This window comes from Agelaius phoeniceus, chromosome 35, assembly GCF_051311805.1.
Source record: "Agelaius phoeniceus isolate bAgePho1 chromosome 35, bAgePho1.hap1, whole genome shotgun sequence".
Lineage (NCBI taxonomy): Eukaryota > Metazoa > Chordata > Aves > Passeriformes > Icteridae > Agelaius > Agelaius phoeniceus.
This window is the reverse complement of record NC_135299.1, coordinates 2,069,581-2,088,266: the sequence shown is the minus strand read 5'-3', so window position 1 is coordinate 2,088,266 and position 18,686 is coordinate 2,069,581. Positions and strand designations below refer to the sequence as shown.

General features: G+C 64.5%; 3 protein-coding genes across 6 annotated transcripts; all 3 read right to left on the bottom strand.

Annotated features, from left to right (window-relative positions):
• Positions 1-783: 783 nt before the first annotated feature.
• On the bottom strand, positions 784-4,842 carry DHH (desert hedgehog signaling molecule). The gene is made up of 3 exons (XM_054649339.2): positions 4,531-4,842; positions 2,874-3,135; positions 784-2,121 (listed from the first exon to the last, which is right to left on the bottom strand). The coding sequence occupies exons 1-3, from the start codon at positions 4,840-4,842 to the stop codon at positions 1,454-1,456; spliced, it is 1,242 nt and encodes a 413-aa protein (XP_054505314.1). The 3' UTR covers positions 784-1,453.
• Positions 4,843-6,769: 1,927 nt separating this feature from the next.
• LMBR1L (limb development membrane protein 1 like) lies at positions 6,770-12,252 on the bottom strand. Of its 4 annotated transcripts, none has more exons than XM_054649326.2 (17): positions 12,036-12,252; positions 10,561-10,645; positions 10,236-10,272; positions 9,954-10,093; positions 9,763-9,866; positions 9,565-9,691; positions 9,412-9,480; positions 9,198-9,262; positions 9,011-9,086; positions 8,815-8,901; positions 8,555-8,631; positions 8,396-8,473; positions 8,230-8,303; positions 8,035-8,125; positions 7,775-7,841; positions 7,523-7,684; positions 6,770-7,435 (listed from the first exon to the last, which is right to left on the bottom strand). In XM_054649326.2, the coding sequence occupies exons 1-17, from the start codon at positions 12,105-12,107 to the stop codon at positions 7,377-7,379; spliced, it is 1,470 nt and encodes a 489-aa protein (XP_054505301.1). In that variant the 5' UTR covers positions 12,108-12,252; the 3' UTR covers positions 6,770-7,376. The 4 variants fall into 4 exon arrangements, with proteins under 4 accessions (XP_054505301.1, XP_054505302.1, XP_054505299.1 ...); XM_054649327.2 differs by having other exon boundaries at positions 8,815-8,898; XM_054649324.2 differs by having other exon boundaries at positions 6,770-7,684.
• A 596-nt stretch (positions 12,253-12,848) lies between these two features.
• On the bottom strand, positions 12,849-16,916 carry TUBA1B (tubulin alpha 1b). The gene is made up of 4 exons (XM_054649335.2): positions 16,758-16,916; positions 15,078-15,300; positions 14,841-14,989; positions 12,849-14,022 (listed from the first exon to the last, which is right to left on the bottom strand). The coding sequence occupies exons 1-4, from the start codon at positions 16,758-16,760 to the stop codon at positions 13,042-13,044; spliced, it is 1,356 nt and encodes a 451-aa protein (XP_054505310.1). The 5' UTR covers positions 16,761-16,916; the 3' UTR covers positions 12,849-13,041.
• Between the last annotated feature and the right edge of the window lie 1,770 nt (positions 16,917-18,686).

The following is an 18,686-nucleotide window of genomic DNA, read 5'->3' as shown; positions in this document are numbered from 1 at the left end:
GCCCAGACCGAATCCTGTGTTTGAATGGCATTTATGCATCATGTATGAGATGTATGAATATGCAACAGGCTATTGTTTTTAAGGATTAATCCTCTGTTAACGTGGGTCCTTTTTTGGGTTTATTTTGCCCAGAAAAAGGTACCCACACCGTCCATAACTCTTTTCCTCTATTGTCTCATATTGTCCTAATTCAAATTTTCCAAATTATTATTACTCTAATTCTATTACTATTTTTAAAACCATTTTATTACTGTTAAACTTTTAAAATTGTAAAAACAAATGATTGGCGTTTTTCACAGAGGGAAGGAGTGTCCTTCTCCTGTCCCCCCCTCCATCCCTCCCCACAACCTTTCCCAGCCTGGGGACACCCAGGAACATCCACACCAAACTGCTCCTGCTCCCCAAAATCCCCATTGCTGCCTCCCCCTGCTCCAGGACCCTCAGACCCCCAGGGATATTTCAGGATATTGACCCCCCTTGACCCCTGCCCCAGGGATTCCCAGCTTCTCCTGATGCCTGACTCAATCCTCAGGGACCTCCAGCCTGGGAATACCCCAATTTTGTCTCCATCTGGCCAACATTTAGAAGGGAAAGTGAGTTTTTTGCCCATCTAGAGGCCAGAAAGTCCTGGAGGAACCCCCAGAGCCCGAGGATGTCAAACCCACAGGGACCCAGCCCAGACCCTGGGATACTCCAACCCCTCAGGATACCCAGCCCCAGGGACCCCCAACCCCCTGGAATGCTCAATTCCAGCCCCTCCAGACACCCCAACCACAGCTCCAATAGGGCCATAGATTTTCTTTATTTTCCCAAACAATTAAATAGTAGTATTTCTTTTGTTTGTTTTTGGTTTTTTTAACTGAAATGGTTAAAAGCAGGCCGCCCCCTGCCAGGGCAGGCAGGCATGGGGGACATTTATATTACCATTTATAAATAGAAAAATAAAACTCTCAAGCAGGGCGGGTTAGCAGTTAGCATGGTTAGAGTTGGACCTGGCACGGGGTGCCCATGGCAGACACCCAGTGCCCACTGCAGCCACCCTATGGGGTGACAGGGACACTCTGGGTGACAGGGACAGACCCAGAGCAAGGGGACAGGCAGGAACTGCTGCCAACTGCTCAATCTTGGGGTGTTTTTGGCATCTCCCCAGCTGGATTTGGCCCCCAGGGCAGGGTCTGGTGCTGCCTGGCTGGGGTTTCACAGGCACCAACCCCACCCCAGTGCAGTGGTTAATAAAGCAATAAATACCAGGGGGGTCTGGGCATGGGGACCCAGCCACGGGGGGCTTTAAGCCACAGCACAGGGCCCACCCCCTGCCCCAGGGCAGTGTGGAGCCCCAACCTCCCCACAGCACCGGGGGTGCCCCTGTCCCTCCTCCCCGTGCCCGGAGGGTGCCCAGGGCCGTGGCATCTGGTCTGTGGCATCACCTGCCAGAAATGGGGGGCAGACACCCCTAAACCTGCAGGGCCTCGTGGCCCAGCACGCCCCCGGCCAGCCGGTAGAGCAGGCGGGAGTACCAGTGCATGCCCACATCGGGCACGGTCCCGTTGCCCACCTCGGGGTGGGCTGGCAGCAGCGACAGGAGCCCGTGGAAGAGGCGGAGAGGGGCGAAAGCCCTGTGTGCCCAACGGTGGCTCTCCAGCACCGCATAGCAGGATGCCAGCACCCCGTTAACCAGCAAAGTGCCCTGAGAGGTGAGGGGGGCAAAGACGCCCACTCCGTCCTCCCGAGAGACCCTCAGCACCCTCGTGGGGCGCAGCCCCTGCCCGCCGGCCCCGTGGGCCAGCACGGCGTCGCCCGGGCGCACGCGGCGGGCGAAGATGGGCAGGAAGGCGGCGGAACCGTTGCCCTCTCCCCGGGCTGTGAACACCAGGTGCGATGGAGTGAGCAGCAGCCGGCGAGCTGGGCTGGCTGTCTCGATGGCCACGAAGGAGGCACGCTGGCCTGGGTCCCGGTGGAGGAAGAGCAGCACCTCGGTGGGCACCAGGCGCCCGCCTGGCTCGGCGCCCAGCACTCGGTCACCCCGGCGGAGCTCAGCCAGGCCCCGGTGCTCCCCGCTCTGCAGCGTCACCGTGGCGTGGCCGGGGAAGCAGCCACCGGTGCGGACGGCCAGTGAGTTATCTGGGAGGATGGAGAGAGTTATTGGTGTCCCCCCAGCGATCACCTCCACCTCCAGAGGGGAAACGGCGAGGCCCGGACCCCCCAAAGCACCCCCAGAACAAAGGGGGTATTTTTATTTTTCCTGCGTGCAGCTCCTGAATGCTGCAGGGCCCCTTTGTCCACCCTGCACTGATGCCCTTTGTTCCGGGCTCCAACGGTGACATTTATGGCCATTTTCACTTTCTGTCAATTGGCACTTCTGGACTGGATGGCAACTGCTGGCTGGAGCAACTCTGGGGCTGTGGGGCTGCATTGCTATTCCCCTCACCAGGAGCTGAACCGCAAATTTGTCTCCATCTGGCCAAAATTTAGAGGGGAAAGTGAGGTTTTTGCCAATCAGGGGGCCAGGTAGACCAGGGGGAGCTGGGCTGGGGCCAGACCCCAACCAGAACAATAATCCCACATGGATCCAGGACATCAAGGGGGAGCAGCAGGGGCTGTGGGCTGGGATGTTTATGAGAATTACAGCCCCCTGCCCTGGTGGGGGGCAGGAGCTGAACCACAAGGTTGTCTCCCTCTGGTCAAAATTTAGAGGAGAAAGTGAGAATTTTGCCAATCAAGGGGCCAGGAGGAGTTAGGCTGGGGCCAGACACCAACCAGAACAATAATCCCACACGGATCCAGGACATCAATGGGGAGCAGCAGGGCTGTGGGCTGGGATTTTATGGGAATTACAGCCCCCTGCCCTGCTGGCAGCCCCTTCTGGGTGGTACCTGCTTTGACAGAGACGTGGATGTGTGCCTTGGACTCGTAGTAGACCCAGTCGAAGCCGGCCTCCACGGCCAGCCGTGCCAGCATGCCGTACTTGTGGCGGTCACGGTCGGACGTGGTGATGTCCAGAGCCCTGCCCTCGTAGTGCAGAGAGTCGGGGAGGTGGTGCCCGTCTTCATCCCAGCCCTCCGTCACCCTCAGCTTCACCCCTGGCCACATGTTCATCACGGCGATGGCCAGCGAGTTCACACGCTCCTTGCAGCGCTGTGGGGACACCGGTGTCACCCTCGCCACGACAGACAGGGACAGACGGACACCAGGCTTGCAAAGGGGCTGCTGCTGTGGGGGTGCCCCCCCCCACCCAAGGTGCACAGAGGGTCACGGCCGAGCTGCTCCCGTGGCTGGGTGTGGGTTGAACGTTAACGTGCCCCGGGGTCCCATGGTGGAGCTGCTCCACGGGCAGCCGGGCAGAACGGGCACGGGAGCGGGACGGGCACCGGGACGGTGTCACCTTCCCCGCGGCCACCGCTGTGACTGATTAACCTGGTGGGGGGGGCCGTGAGGCAGAGCTGGGGGCGGCTGACCCTGAACCAGCCCCAAATCTGGGCTGACAGGGACAGTAGGGGGTCCTGGGCGGTTCTGGGGTGCCTCTCCCCATCAGCAGTGGGGTGCAGGGGTCGGAACTGCCCCTGTCCCCCCTCCCCACCCCCGGCATTTGCTGATGTCACAGCGTCCCTCAGTGCCCCAGTGTGTCCCCCCCTGCCCCGTTCAACAAAGCGGCTCCGGGATCGCGGGGCCGCGGGGGCGGGAGTGCGGGGCGCGGGCCCGGGGCGGCCGTGCCGGGCGGGGGGGGGGGCGGCAGCGGCGGGGGGGCAGGAATGCGCTCGGCCCGGCCCGGCCCGGCCCGGCCACAATAGGCGCCTTCCAGCCCGGAGCTGACCTCAGGCTCCGGGAATGCCGCCGCGGCCACAAAGGGCCCTTTCAGCCACCCGCACCCCGGGCCGGCTCCGTGCCCGCGGCTCCGCCGGGCCCCGCCGCCCCGGCCCCGCCGCCTCCGCCGTCCCGGCTCGCGGGAGCTGCCGGCGCCGCCTGGACCACTCGCAGCATCCCCCGTCGCCATGGCGACCGCGGGGCCGCCCCTCGCCATGGCAACCGTGAGCATCCCGACGGGCGCTCGGCGCGTCCCGGGCTCCCGCCGCCCCGGATTTCCCCCGAGCACAGAGAGCGGTACCGGGGCTCCCGCTCCGCGCTGTCCTTGGGGCCGGGGCGCGGCGGCGCTGGGGGAGCGGAGCCGCCGGTACCTCGTGTCCCCGGTGCCGTCCCGTCCCGTTAATCCCCGACGGTCCCGCCTCGTCCCGGGGCTCCGGTGCTGCCGGGAGGGAGGTACCGGGGCACGGCTCCGGGAGGGACCCTGTGCCCCGGGAGGGTCGGTGCCACCCGGGAGGATCCGTGAGCCCTGGCATGATCGGTGCGCCCTGGAGAGCATCGGTGGCGACCGGGAGAGCTCCGTGAGCCCCTGAGCGTGTCGGTGCCGACTGAGAAAGGTCCGTGAGCCCTGTCGAGGGTCGCTGTGATCCCGCCCAGCCCCCCCGCCGCCCCCCACGGCCCCGCGCCCCCGGGAGCAAGGCCGGACCGGGCCGGGCCGGGCGCAGCCCCCACCTCGGTCATGAGCCGGTCCGCCCCCGTGTTCTCCTCGTCCTTGAAGATGATGTCGGGGTTGTAGTTGGGCACCAGCTCCCTGAAGCGCTCCGAGCCCCGCAGCACTTTGCCCTCCGCCTTCCCGCTCGCCCCCAGCGTCTGCTCGGGCACGTTGGGCACGAACTGCTTGTAGAGCAGAGGCGAGAGCTGCCGCCGCCCCAGCCGCCGCCGCCCCACCGGGCCCCGACCCGGGCCGCAGCCCAGCACCGGCGCGGCCAGCAGGCAGGCGGCGAGCCCGAGCAGGACGAGGGCGAGCGGCCTCCACCGGGGCATCCCGCCCGCCGGGCCCCGCTGCCTCCGCGGGTCCCGTTCAGTCACCGGGGGCACGGGCGGCTGGGGCGGGCATGGTCCCGGTGCGGTGGCCCCGGGGCTTTTAGTTGGTCGCGGTGCCAGGGGCGGGTCGGCGCCGTTTCCTTCTCACACCCACGGTCCCGGCGCTGCTGCGGGATCCGTGACCGCTCGGAACGACTGACCACCCCCCCGTACCCCCCTCCTCCCGCCGGTGCCGCCACCCACTCGGAGCGCCGCCGGTTGCGCGCCCACGGGATCAGCACCCCTCGCCTGCACCCCGGTCCCGGGAAGCTCCCGACACAGCCCCAGCCTTAGGGAAAACCCTCGCGGAACGGCGTCCCAGCACCGGGCACCGGCACCCAGCTCCGGGCACTGCTCTGGCACTGGCACTGGGCACCCGGTTCCTAAGGCTGCCCCGGGACCGGCACCGGGATCTGACCCCGCGTCCCAGTCTCGCTCCCCGTTCCCGTCTAAATCCCGCGCTCTGGTGCCGCCTCCTCTCCACGGTCCCTGCGCTGCTCTCCGGTACCGGAACCCCCCCTTATCCCATCCGAACGCCGCGATTCTGGTCCTGGAACCTCTCCTCTGCCTGCTGGACCCGGGACGCCTCACTCCCCGTCCCAATCCTTCTCCTCCTCCCGCTGTCCCTCGCACCGAGGATCCTCCTTATTCTAAGGCTGTGCCGCCGGTGTCCGCACCTGCTCCGTCCCCTTGGCACAGCCCCGCTCCCGGGACCCGCTCCCTGGCACTACCCCGGTCCCCTCTGTTCGGTCCGACCCACGGTCCCGGTTCCCGTTCCTGGCCCAGCCCCCGGTACCGGCTGCCTTGGGTGCTGGTCGGCACCGTGCGCCGCCCCGGCCGGGCTGCCCCCACCGTGGCCGCTCGGCTCCGGCGCTGGGCAGCCCCGTCGGGCCCCGCCTCGGAGCCGGCCCCCGGGAGCGGCGGCAGCGGCGGCCACATCCCCCGGGGCCGCCCCCGCCGGGCTGCCCTGCCCCGGCCGGCCCCTCCGCGCCCCGGCACCGGGGAACCCTCGGAGCGGCACCGGGGCAGCCCCGGAGCGGCACCGGGGCACCCCTGGAGCGGGACCGGGGCTGTGCCAGGGCTCCGGGTACCGCCGAAGACGGGGCTGGGCTGCTCCGGGACTGGCACCGGGCTCCAACAGTGCCATGGGCACCCCCGGCACCGGGACCGTGCCCCCAGCGCTACCGGGAGAGCACCCAAGGGCACCGCGGGCCCCGGCGATGGCGGGAGGCAGCAGCGGGGTCGTAGAAGGTTGGGAATGGATCGGAGAGGGGGTCCCGGTCCCCCCCCCACCAGCTCCCCCGCAGCCCCGGTGCCAGCCCGGGGTAACTGGGAGGGGAGCAGGTCGCGGGGAAATCGCGGGCACCGATGGCCTCATTTCCTGCAATATAAACCAGGTTTCCTGCGCTTCCTGCTCGGCCCCAACCGGGGGGGGGCGGCGAGAGGGGGGGGTCTGGGCCCCCCACCCCCGCCATGGAGGGGCGGGGGGCGGCCTGGCTCGGCCCCAGGCGGGGCAGGATGGGTGGGGGTTCGGTTCCCCCGGTTCCCCCGGTTCCCCCGGTTCCCGGGGCAGTTTCCGCTCCGGCTGTGCCCCTCCGTGCCAGGAGGTGAAGCCTCTCCTTTGCCCCTCATGTGGGGGAGCTCTGCCCGTACCCCAAAGCCTCCTGGAGCCCCCCAACACCCCCGGGGTCCCTCAGCCCAGCCCGGGCAGCGGGCAGGGAGCTGCCCTGCCTGGAAGAAGCTCGTTAACCCCAACCAGGAAGAGGGTTAATTAAGGCCTCATAGGGCCCATAAAGAGGGGCAGGACTGTGACCCCCCCAAGGCAGGGACACCCCACCCCTGCCCCTTTCCTACTCGGCCCTGCCCTTGGGAGGAATAAAACCCCCAGTTTCAAGTATTTTTATATAAAAAACGGTCACTATTTATTTCTCCAAACAAGTTCTGTTGTAACAGAGACCCGACATACTCATCACATCAAGAAGCTGAAGGAGGTGGGGGGGGTTGTCCCCTGCACCCCAGGCCTCCCCATTAGGGACCCCAAAGGCCTCAGGGTGGGCAGGGGACAACCAGTGTCCCCCTGCAGCCCCAGAGTGACACAGGGGTGGGCTGTGGAGTGACTCTGGGCACAGAGCCCCCTTCTACAGTGTCAGGACAGGTGGGGCAGCATTTAAAACTCACCCAGACCCCAGGGAGCAGCCAGGAGAGGTCGGGGGGGGTGGTCCCAGCCATTGTTGCACGAGGTATGTAAATGGGGGTGGGGGGGCTGCAGCCAGCACAGCCTCGGGGGGACCCCACACCCCTTGGGGACGTGGCTCAAGGCCAAGGCTCAGTAGCACAAGAGCTGAGACAGAGCAGGGGGATAAACCCTAAAGGTGTCTCAGCTTTCCCTGAGGGGCCCTGAGGCAGCAGGCGCTGTCAGGGCCAGCTCTGTGGCTGGCAGCCACCACAGTGAGGGGAAGGGGGGACACATCCCTGTCCCCCACTGTCCCCCAGGCCTAGCAGGGCTTGCTGCGGGTCCTGCGGCGCGTCACGGGCAGCGGCAGCTTGTGCAGACCTGGGCACAGGGAGAGTGTGAGAGCCAGGCTGGGGGACAGGGGACACCCCAGCAGCCAGCCCTGTGTCCCCATGTCCCTGTCCTCACCAAAGGCACGGATGAGCTCGGCCTGGACTGCCCAGGAGACCCTTTTGACCAGGCACAGCGTGGTGAGCCCAGCAAAGCCCATGTTGTAGAGGAAGACAATGTAGAAGTTCCCCAACCAGTTGAAGCGGCCAAAATCTCCCAGGAGGTCAAAACGGGTGATCCCTGCACAGGGTGGGGGTACATTGGTCAGGGCACCCCCATTCTGGGGCCACCCCCATGCAGGCATCACCCTGATCCCTCTGGGAGGCTCACCCAGTGTCCTGGAGAAGACAGGCAGGGCTGAGCTGAGCACCAGCAAGGAGACACAGTTCCCGATGATCTGGGGAGAAGGAGGAGGTTTGGGGGGGCTTCTGCAGGGTGGGCAAGGAACTTTCCAGATGCCAGGGAACCACTGGAGAGGGGGTCCTGCCTGGCACTGTCCTCCCACATGGGGACTGCACAGGGACACACAGAGTAGGGAACAGGGTCTTGCACCCCCACAGGAGCCCCCCAGCCCCATCCTGTGTTCCCACCTTGGTGAGGGGGGTGTCCTGCCTCTCTGGCAGCAGCCGAGTGAACAGGGGGGAGCTGTAGAAGCCCACGACAGAGGAGAGCATTAGGTAGCTGCAAGGAGTGTTAAGGAGGAAAACAGGATGGGCTGGCACTGGGAACAGTGTTGGGGACACAGGGGACATCGCTGGGGACACAAGTGCCCGCCTGAAGGATACAAAATGAGGACAACCTGCAGTGCAGCTCCAAAGGAACCAAAGATGGAGAAGGAAACCTGGCCCAGGGAGGCGTCCTGCAGGAAGAGGAGGGAGCAGGTCGGGGAGGAAGGTCCCCAGAGCAGCCAGGGACACCACCCTGAGCTGTGCCATGCCCCCAGGAGGGTACCTGGATGCCCCGTGGCATGGCAGCATCGTCCAGCAGTAGCTCCAGGACGTGGAAGCAAACAATGAGCACAGAGATGCCCTGGGAGGAGCAGGGAGGGAGTGAGGGCGGTGGTGAGGATGGGGACAACACCCCCAGCTCCCCTGAGAGCCCTGAACTCACTGTCAGTGCCAGGAGGCCCAGCATGGCCAGGGGGTAGCCCAGGTTCCTCTGCCAGGGCGATGCTCGGTGCCGCAGCTCTGTGGGGAGGAGGTGCCCAGGTGAGAGGGGGGCACAGCTCCCACCCCAGGGCAGATTGAGGGGGCAGGATGGGGGGTAGCAGCCCCCAGCCCATCTCCCTCCATGGATTGCCAGGGCCCAGTGCTCCCAGTGCCAGCCTGGAGGGCACCCAGTGTCCCTTTGCCCCCAGCCAGGCTCCTCACCCAGCTTCCTCCTCTTGCTCCGGATGGCAAAGAATTGCTCCCGCAGCATCTCCATGTCCAGATTCAGCCAGCAGGAAGCTTTGCCTGCTGGGGAGACACCCAAGGGGCTCAGGGGGATGAGGGTTCCTCTGTGGTGGGGTAGAGGGACCCCCCAATCCACCCCATGCTCTCCCCTTTGCCAAGCAGCAGCACCCACCAGAGCGGATCCTGTGGGACACAGCGGCTTCCTCGAACCTTGTGCAGCTCAGCTGCTCATCCAGGTCCTCCAGGAGCTGGAAGGGTGGGTGAGGAGCCTGTGAGTGGCTGCTGGGCTGTGTGAATGGCAGCCCTGGGGACAGTCACCCCCAAATGTGGGGCAGAGGGACTGTGGGGTGACGCCTTACCCGGGGTTTCACCAGCAGCTTCCCAGTGACAGTGAACATGGTGGAGAGGCCAAAGGGGGTGCACACTGTGGTGGGAGGAGAGGCTGAACAGGAGGTGTCCCACCATCCTAGCCCTCCCCACACCCTCAGAAGGATCCTGGAGGCCTCAGCCATGAGCCACGGCCCCTCCAGACCCCATTTGGATGGAGCAGGGCCTCGTGAGGACACAACTTACACAGCAGCAGCAGGACACCAAAAAGCGAGATGCAGGAGTAGAGGTAGGGCAGATAATATTCCCAGAGATCTGCAGAGACAGCAGGATCAGGCCAGGGGCACCAGAAATCCCTTGTTCCACTCAGTGCCAGGGTCTAGAGCCCAGCTCACCCACCATAGAGTGACTGGCGACTGGCGGCGTCGTTGCCCACGATGGCAGAGGCCACCCAGACCATGCCCAGCACCAGCAGGGTCAGCAGCAGCAGCACCACCGAGGTCTCATACACCCTGGCCATGATGCCCTGCAAGAGCTGGGTTAGCAGGGAGTCACAGAGAAGGGGACAGGGGTGGGGACAAGTGCAGGGTCACCCACCTTCTTGGATCCTGCAAACCCCTCTGACTCGGTGAAGAAGTAGGCAAAGGGCATGAGGAAGACCAGGGACATGTTGGAGAAGAGGAAAACCAAATTCCAGAGGCCTGGAAGAACAGGAACCAGCATGGGGTGAGCTGCCAGGCAGGGCAATGCTGGCCCACAGATTTTGGGGACAGCCCAGGGTCACCCACCATGAATGAGGGAGCCGTTGAGCCACTGGATGTAGTAATTCTGGGGGAAGGAGAGCAGCACCTCGTTGCTGATGATGGAGAAGGGCAGGAGCAGGACAGCACCCAGTGCCACAGCCAGGGTGAAGGTACAGAGCCCCAATCTGCCACAGGGACAAGCAGCACCTCTGGGTCAGGCTTCCTCTGGGTGTCACAGCCCAGTTTTACCCCCCAGCATCACCAGCACGCAGGACACGGTGTCCTGGCTGAGGAAGAGGATGAGGAAGGGGACAAACAGGAACTCACGCAATCCTGTTGACAGCAGCGTCCTCGTCATCATGAACTGTGGGGACAAAATCCCAAATCAAAGGGCTGGGGGAGGTAGGGCTGCCCAAAGCATCACTGCCTCCCCCTGCCCAAGTTCTCCCCTCTCCAAGTGCTGCAGAAATCCTCCCAGGGAATTCTGGCTTTGCTCCCACCTAGGGCAGCAATTGGTGTCACAGTCATCAGGCTGTGGTGGGACTGGGGGTGCTGAGGGAGGCCAAAAGCAATGGAGGAGCAGGAAGAACCCTCAGGAGGCTGAATTTGGCTGTTGAGGGCTGCCTGGCTCTGGCAGCTCCCACTCTCTTACCTGCTGTGAAATCCGTGTGCTTCTTAAAGTGGGTTATGATGAAGTGGCAGAGGATGTAGAGGCTGGCAAAGAGCAGGGCACAGATCTGTGGGCAGAGGAGTGTGGGCACTGTGGGCACCCTGAGGGGATGCTGCCAGCCCTGGGGCTTGTCAGCTCCACCCTATTTGTTTTTCCACTCCTGGCCCTGGTTCCACCCCACTGGTGTGCTCAGACCTATCTGTTCAATGGGCACTGCACCCAGGCCTCATGCATGGGTGCCCACAGGCTGGCACAGCCCCCAGACCAGGGAGGGGGGCTGAGAACCCACCCAGGAAGGCCTGGATCAGCCTGTGCTGGCAAATCTGTGACCCCGTGGGACATCCCTGAACTGCTGGGTCCCACAGCCCTGGCCTTGCTGGCAGAGCCACGAGAACAGCCTTGAATGAGGAGCCAAGGACATCTGCGGTGTCCCTGCTGCCCCCGCTGGAACGCCGAGGTCAGGCCAGCGCCGGCGATGCTCAGGGAACACGGCGACCTTTCATCCCTCTGGGAACGCGGCAGGATGAGGAAAGGTCGCCTGAATCCTCCACCTTGGCACAGGTGCAGCAGGAAGCAGCTGTGGCACCTCCCTCCTGCCTGCTTGGGGGTGCCCAGGATGTGCCAGTGGGGTGCCAGGGAGCCCCCAAAGCTGGCCCAGCTCTGCACTCCCAAAAGGGCAACACCCAGCAGGTCCTTCTGCTCCTGCTCCCACCCAGTGAAGGGGCTCAGGCCACACGTTCCCTCCTGCCATGGGCTGTACCCCCTGATTTACTCTGCCGGGTGGGGGGACCCCCAATTCCTCCTGTACTCTGAAGTCAGGCAAAGAAAGATTTGTGTGCCAAGCCAGGGGCTTCTGGCTGAGATGTAGCACCCCAAGATGGAGGTCTGGGGGCACAGGGCCACCAGCTCTGCCCTGTAGGCACCGAACGTGGCTGTGGCAAGGTGGCCTTGGCACTGCTGGTCACAGCCCCCTTGGCTGCCGTGCTCGCAGCACCCCCAAGGCCCTCAGGAGATGCCAGGACCGGGACATCCAGGTCATCCCTGAGCAGAGGAGCGGCCCCAGCTGTGTCCGAGGTTTAGGGAGCTCTGTAGGGTCCTGCTGACCCCGAGCTGCTGGCCTGGGGACAAGGACAGAGCCAGGAGCCTGGCATGGGGCTGGCCCGGCTCTGACACCACCACAGCACTTCCAGCCCTCCCAGCACGACGGGAACGCAACTGGGACTGCTGGAACGGGCACAGGGGTCGCGGCAGGGGCTCAGGAGGGTCCAGCCATGGCACCCCACTATCTGCTGGGCACACGCGGCCACGGCGGCTCTGGCCCCGATAAGCACGGGGTGTGGAGCCCTGCCACAGCCGTGAGATCCCGACGGTCTCATGGAGTGCTGCGAGCCCCCCAGCCGCCCTCCCACCTCTCCCCGCCACACCGAGCCCCTTCCCCGCCGCTCCCGGGCACTCACGATGCACTCGCGGACCCTCTCGTGGAAGAGCTGCTCCCGCACGGCCAGCGCGTCCTGCTCCACAGGGGCCATTCTGCGGCCAGCATGGCAGGGCCGGCCAGGGCTGCCGGGGGCAGGGGCAGGAGGCCAAGGCCGGTACCGCCACGCCGGTCCAGCCGTTCCGGTACCGCTCCGGTATCGCCGCTCTGAGCCCGCCGGGTCCAGCCCAGAGCCGCCGTTGAGGCCCCGCCCCTCCCGTGGCCACGCCCCCTTACGCGCTACAAAGTATCCGCTCCCCCCACGGGATGAACGGGCCCCGCAGGCCCCGCCCCCTGCCGCCCATTGGTTCAGAAGGTTGAATGAGGCGGAGCTCATTGGCTGAAGTGCGGCGCGCCGCGCGCTGATTGGCTGAGCCCGCCCACCGCTCCTACGGGCCCGCGGCCCCCGCGGAGCCCCCCGGAATTAGGAGCAGGGATGGAGCTAATCCCGGGACCGGGATAATCCCGGGTGTGTTAATCACGGAGAGCCGCGGGGGGCAGGGCTGGGCTCCCGAGAGCTGGGGCCGCCGCGCAGGGCATGGCCTCGCTGGGGGGATCACAGGCAGCTCATGATGGGGCACAGCAGCACCCAGGGTGAGCCCCCACCCTGGGGAACCCAGCGATGTGGGGGCGTCACCCCCCCAGCTCTGCTGGGCAGCTCGGGTAACAGTGGGGCCATGCCAGCTGCCTCACTGGGCACAGACAAAAGGCACAGTCTGTTCCCATGGGATGGGGCCAGCCAGCCTGGGTGAGAGCAGGCACTGAAACAGAGGGTTTGTATCCGACACAGCGTAGCTTCTCTTAAAGCCTTTTATTCACAGACACGGTAAAATCACAGACACATGGAAAATCTGCATGATCACATCCGAGAGGGCAGCACATCCCTGGCCGAGCCCACGGGGCCAAACCCCACGCAGTGCACAAGGAAGCTCAAGTGTTTGAAGCAGACATTTCGTGGACATGCGACAGCGACAGAAGGAATGCAGCGTTTAGTATTCCTCCCCTTCCTCCTCTCCCTCCCCTTCCACAGAATCCACCCCCACCTCCTCATAATCCTTCTCCAGGGCTGCCATATCCTCACGAGCCTCCGAGAACTCGCCCTCCTCCATGCCCTCCCCCACGTACCAGTGCACAAAGGCCCTCTTGGCGTACATCAGGTCAAACTTGTGGTCCAGGCGGGCCCAGGCCTCGGCGATGGCCGTGGTGTTGCTCAGCATGCACACAGCCCTCTGCACCTTGGCCAGGTCGCCCCCGGGCACCACCGTGGGAGGCTGGTAGTTGATGCCAACCTTGAAACCAGTGGGGCACCAGTCCACAAACTGGATGCTACGCTTGGTCTTGATGGTGGCGATGGCGGCGTTGACATCCTTGGGCACCACGTCCCCGCGGTACAGCAGGCAGCACGCCATGTACTTGCCGTGCCGAGGGTCACACTTGACCATCTGGTTGGCCGGCTCAAAGCAGGCGTTGGTGATCTCAGCCACCGAGAGCTGCTCGTGATAAGCCTTCTCAGCAGAGATGACCGGGGCATAGGTGGCCAGAGGGAAGTGGATGCGGGGGTAGGGCACCAGGTTGGTCTGGAATTCTGTCAGGTCGACGTTCAGGGCTCCGTCAAAGCGCAGAGAGGCCGTGATGGAGGACACGATCTGGCTGATGAGGCGGTTCAGGTTGGTGTAGGTTGGGCGCTCGATGTCCAGGTTGCGGCGGCAGATGTCGTAGATGGCCTCGTTGTCCACCATGAAGGCGCAGTCGGAGTGCTCCAGGGTGGTGTGGGTGGTCAGGATGGAGTTGTAGGGCTCCACCACGGCCGTGGACACCTGCGGGGCTGGGTAGATGGAGAACTCCAGCTTGGACTTCTTGCCGTAGTCGACAGAGAGGCGCTCCATGAGCAGGGAGGTGAAGCCAGAGCCGGTGCCACCGCCAAAGCTGTGGAACACCAGGAAGCCCTGCAGCCCTGTGCACTGGTCAGCCTGCAGGTGGGAAGGGGAAAACAAGACCAAACTGTCAGGAATTCTCAACTTCAGCTGTTACTGAAGTCACTGAGTTGCCCAGGAAGACACATTATTTCCCACATGGATCTCAGACTTTTGGGGCACCTCTGTCCCTTCCACTTCCAGCCACAGCACCCTGTGTTCCAGCATGACCTGCCCTCAGGAGAAGGGACCCCTTCCTGCCCCCTCCCTTCAGCTGTTTCCTCCTATGACCCTGGCAATCTGCTTGGGGGAAGGGGCAATCCACTAGAGCTGCCCCAGCAAGAGTTAAATACTCGGCACAGCTGCTCATAAGCAGTTGGTCAAGCAGGATCAGCATCCAGATCAAGAAGAAACCTCAAATGACCTTAAAAAGGGATGAAATAAGGTTTTCCCAGAGACTGAAATGACACAGAATGCCACAAGCCCCATCACACCCCTGGAACGTGCCAAGCTCAGGTCGCACATCCTGTGCTGGTGGGGTTACAGAGCCCTGAGTAAAGGGATTCAGGTCAAGGGCAAGGCAAGGGGCTGATCCTGATCACTTAGAGCATCCAGACCCCAGAGGGAGCCAGGATGTGCTGCAGGCTCAAATCCATCCAGGTCCTGGAGCCACAACAGGGGTCATGCAGCCCCCACCAGGAAGGCAGGAGGCCCCTCCTGGCACAACCCAGGGCTGATCCCTCCTGGCACAACTCTCTGCCCCACAGCGCTGATGGGCTGAGAAGGACCTGCCCGGGCACACCTGGAGCTTCCCTTTGTCCCCGCATCCCCCGCAGGGACAAACCCACCCCACCTGCACCCCCCAGTGCCCCTACCAGCTTGCGGATGCGGTCGAGCACCAGGTCGATGATCTCCTTGCCGATGGTGTAGTGCCCGCGGGCGTAGTTGTTGGCCGCATCCTCCTTGCCCGTGATCAGCTGCTCGGGGTGGAAGAGCTGCCGGTACGTGCCCGTGCGCACCTCGTCTGCGGGGACAGCCCCGGGCCCCGTTAGCAGCCGCCGCCCGCCGCCAGCGCCCGCCCCGCCCGCCGCCCGCCCCCCGCGCGCGCTCACCGATCACCGTGGGCTCCAGGTCCACGAACACGGCCCGGGGCACGTGCTTGCCGGCGCCCGTCTCGCTGAAGAAGGTGTTGAAGGAGTCGTCCCCCCCGCCGATGGTCTTGTCGCTGGGCATCTGCCCGTCGGGCTGGATGCCGTGCTCCAGGCAGTACAGCTCCCAGCACGCATTGCCGATCTGCACGCCCGCTTGGCCCACGTGGATGGAGATGCACTCGCGCTGCGGGGGCACACGCCACTCGGTCACCTCCTCTGGCCCCTCTCTGTCCCACCCCAGCATCCCCCCGGGCTGGGAAGGGTCTCTCCTCAAGGCTGGATGGGGGCACATCCTGCCCCACTTGCCCCCGTTGTGCTCAGCTTTGCTGCTGCCATCCTGCTCCTCCTCCCCAGCAGCTGAGACCCTGCACCAGTTGGTGCCTTCACCCCACGCACCCCACAGAGCCAGGAATTGGGGTTCCCCAAGATTATTGCTGGTCCCCACTATTCCCAGTCTCCTGTGAGGACAGGGACACTTAACCCCCCTCTGCAGGGACAGGGACACCCCCATATCCCAGGGAACATCTCAGTGCTCAGCTCCGAGGGTCCCATCCTGCCCCTCCTGGGAGCTGCGACCCTGCCCTCGGTGGGATAAAAAGATCTCACAGAGCCTCAAGCTCAGCACCCCAAACACCGTTTGTGCCCTAGTGCCCCCCTAACGAGTGGCTGAGCTCTGCTGGGGTCACCCAGGATGCGAGGAGGGATCTGTGGGGTGACATCCGTGTTTGGGAACAGACCGCAGCCACCTGCGGGGTCCCACCACCCCGCAGCTGCCACCATCTGCTCCCAAATGGCGCCCGGGGAGGACATTTTCCAGCCGGGCAGCCTGGGCAGGGCGAGGTCAGGAGGAGGAGGAAGAGGAAGCTGAGCGCAGCAGCGGGGCAGGGACTGCACCAGCTGACCCGAAACGCGGACATTCCCGGCCGCTCCCTGCACATTCCCCACCTGCTCCCCGCGTTCCTCCCACCCGGGCCGGGGGGAGCCCGCGGTTTAGGGGGGGTCTGGACCGGGGGGTGACCCCCGCGCCAGGAGCCATGGAGCGGGATCGGGATCACCGGCTCGGGTGGGGAGAAAAAATGGAATTCCGTGTTTCGAGGGATGGTGAGGTTAGACTGGGGGTGGGGGGGGTCCATGATGGATTTAGGGGAGAAGGGTGGGTATGGACGGGGGCGGGGCTGTGCCCCTGGCGAGGGGCGGGGCTGTGCCCCCGCCGCGCGCCTTCCCGCGCGCGGGAACGGTAACGGTCGGGCTGACCCCGCCCCCACCGGGGGGCTACCGGAGACCACGTGCGACCACCGCAGGACCGCCGTGACCCCCCCTTTCCCCCCAAGGGGTGCTCCCTCCATCAAGGACCGCATCCTCCATCCCTGCTCAACACCCCCATCCCCTCCTCTGCCCACGCACGGCCCCATCCGTGCCCCCCATCCCCTCCCAAATTCCCGACATAGTGCCCCCCACCCTTTTACCCCTCTGCTTTATTTCCCTCATCCCCGAAATCTCCCCCCCACCACTCCTTCCCCCTCCTCCCCTCCGCACCCATTTCCCCCCAGTCCCCCGCACCCCCAGACCCATCCATGCTCCTCCTTTCTCCCGCCATGTCCCGTCCCCGTCCCCCGGGTTTTTGCAGCCCCCTCCCCTCACCATGGCTGCAGCTCGGTTACTCGTCCCGACAAGCAAGGAATCGACGCAAGTACCAGCTACCGCCGCCCCCGGGCGCCCCCCTATATACCGGCCCGGGGGGCGGGCCGAGCGCCCCCGCCCCGCGCTCCTATTGGCCGCAAAACCTATCCATCAGCGCCATCGCATCGCTGATTGGCTGATGCGCGTGGCGCGCTCCGCCTCCTCCGCCCTCCGCGCTGCGGGGCTTTTGGGGGGGTGGGGAGAGACGGGGACCCTCCCGCAGCCCCTTCCACCCCCCCCCCCTCCCCACGGTTTGGAGTGCGGGGTAAGGGGGGGGGTCTGACCCTCCTGTGGTGCTCTGCCCCCCGGTAACGCGTTTGTCCCTAGGATTGGGGGGGGCACTGCCGTTCCCGCCCGTCCCCCCCTCCCCTCTTCCGCCGCCCCTCCCTCCCGGTGCGGCTCCGCTGCGGAGGAAAACTGCGACATGGAGGGGGGGGCGGGGGAGCGGCGGCGGCGGCACGTGCTGCCGCGCCCGGTGTCGTCCCCCGCCGTCCCCGCGTTGTTAATCGGCTTCTCCGGGCGGACCCCCCCCCCCCCCCCCCAAATCCCTGCCCCATCTGCACCACTCCCCCCCCTCCAGGATTATTTGCACCCCGGGGGTCCCTCCCAGACCATCTGCAGCCTAAGCAGCCCCCCCACACACACACAGCACCCCCCAAGTCCATCTGCACCCCCCGGCCCCTCCCAGCCCATCGGTACCCCTGGGTCCCACCGCCATGGGGGGGTCCGGGCTCCCCCCGCGGGGTTCGCACACTGGGGAGGATGGGAGGGAGGATGGACCCCGTTTTTCAGGGTGGGGTTTGTCTCAGCCATGTCGGCAGCACCACTGTGAGTGCCATAAAACGGGGGGCGTCGCACTGTGCCCCCCAACGTGGAGCTGCTCCGTGCCACGGAGAGCAGCGGGGGGACGGGAGGGCGCCATCCCCAGCCCCCACTTAATCCCCGGAGCTATTTGCACCCAATAATCCCCTTCCTGTTTTGCCAAGAGCTTTGCGGAAAACCCAGCGGCCACTTCGGCAGCACGCGCTGCTGGGTGTGTGGGGAGTGGGGGGAAAAGGGGTCCCGCATCCCCTCCTGCCGCATCGGAGCCACCCCACACCGGGGTCACCGGGCAGCCGAGCCCAACAACCGGGGCTGGCTCGGCTGCAGCATCCGCCGCAGCTGCATTGCAGCGCTGACGTGGCTTCCCCGCCATTTCCCTCGCTGGCCGCGTGTCCGCTCCGGTCCCACCGGGAAAGAACCGGCTGCCCCCCAACCCCCCCTTCAAGCCGCCCCCACCCCGATGTCAGTTTGGGGGTCCCGGGTGGAATTTGGGGGGGGTGGGTGGTGCTGGTGCTGCCGGTTCTGTTTGTGGAATGGGTGTTTTGTGGAGGGGGGGGGGGTTTGTTACACACACCCCCTCCTGAATTCCCCGCGCATCACGTCAGCTCTGGAATGGTGTTAGGAAGTGTTTTGGGTCGCTCGGAAAACGAGCAAAAGCAGGTTTAATGTTAAAGTGAAAGTGCGACAAAATTCACCGGTGACTTCCCTCTGTGACTCAGTAGTGAAAGCCAACAGAGGAAAATGGGGCTGAAATTAGAAATTGATCAGTGTAAAAGTAGATTTGGCCAAAAATGAACTAATGAGAGGCTGGGGATGGGAAAATAATGATAAAATGGAATAACAATTGAGATCTTCCCACTGAGTAGAAGGGGCAGAGTCACCCCCTGCCCCATTGTCAAACTGAGCCCTGGGCTTCACCAAAAGTTTAAGCCTAAAGGCTTAAGAGCACTTAATCCAGAGCTTAATTGAAATAATTTACCAACAGATTCATATAAAATTTACTATAGGCACAACAGTAACACACAGGCCTATTTTATTTATGAATCTAAAGCACTTAAGAAGGAATCT

Bases quoted from the DNA above. Each gene is read 5' to 3' on its own strand.
- DHH (XM_054649339.2), bottom strand. From the start codon at position 4,842: ATGCCCCGGTGGAGGCCGCTCGCCCTCGTCCTGCTCGGGCTCGCCGCC. The intron at 3,136-4,530 runs GTGGGGGCTGCG...GTGTCCCCACAG, and splicing joins CGGACCGGCTCATGACCGAG to CGCTGCAAGGAGCGTGTGAA. The intron at 2,122-2,873 runs GTACCACCCAGA...CCATCCTCCCAG, and splicing joins CCACGTCTCTGTCAAAGCAG to ATAACTCACTGGCCGTCCGC.
- LMBR1L (XM_054649324.2), bottom strand. From the start codon at position 12,107: ATGGCCCCTGTGGAGCAGGACGCGCTGGCCGTGCGGGAGCAGCTCTTC. The intron at 8,632-8,814 runs GTGAGGAGCCTG...TCCTCCCCACAG, and splicing joins GAGCAAGAGGAGGAAGCTGG to AGCTGCGGCACCGAGCATCG. The intron at 8,304-8,395 runs GTACCCTCCTGG...CTCTTCCTGCAG, and splicing joins CCATGCCACGGGGCATCCAG to GACGCCTCCCTGGGCCAGGT.
- TUBA1B (XM_054649335.2), bottom strand. The intron at 14,990-15,077 runs GTGAGCGCGCGC...CTGTCCCCGCAG, and splicing joins CCTGGAGCCCACGGTGATCG to ACGAGGTGCGCACGGGCACG. The intron at 14,023-14,840 runs GTAGGGGCACTG...TCCCACCTGCAG, and splicing joins TCGACCGCATCCGCAAGCTG to GCTGACCAGTGCACAGGGCT.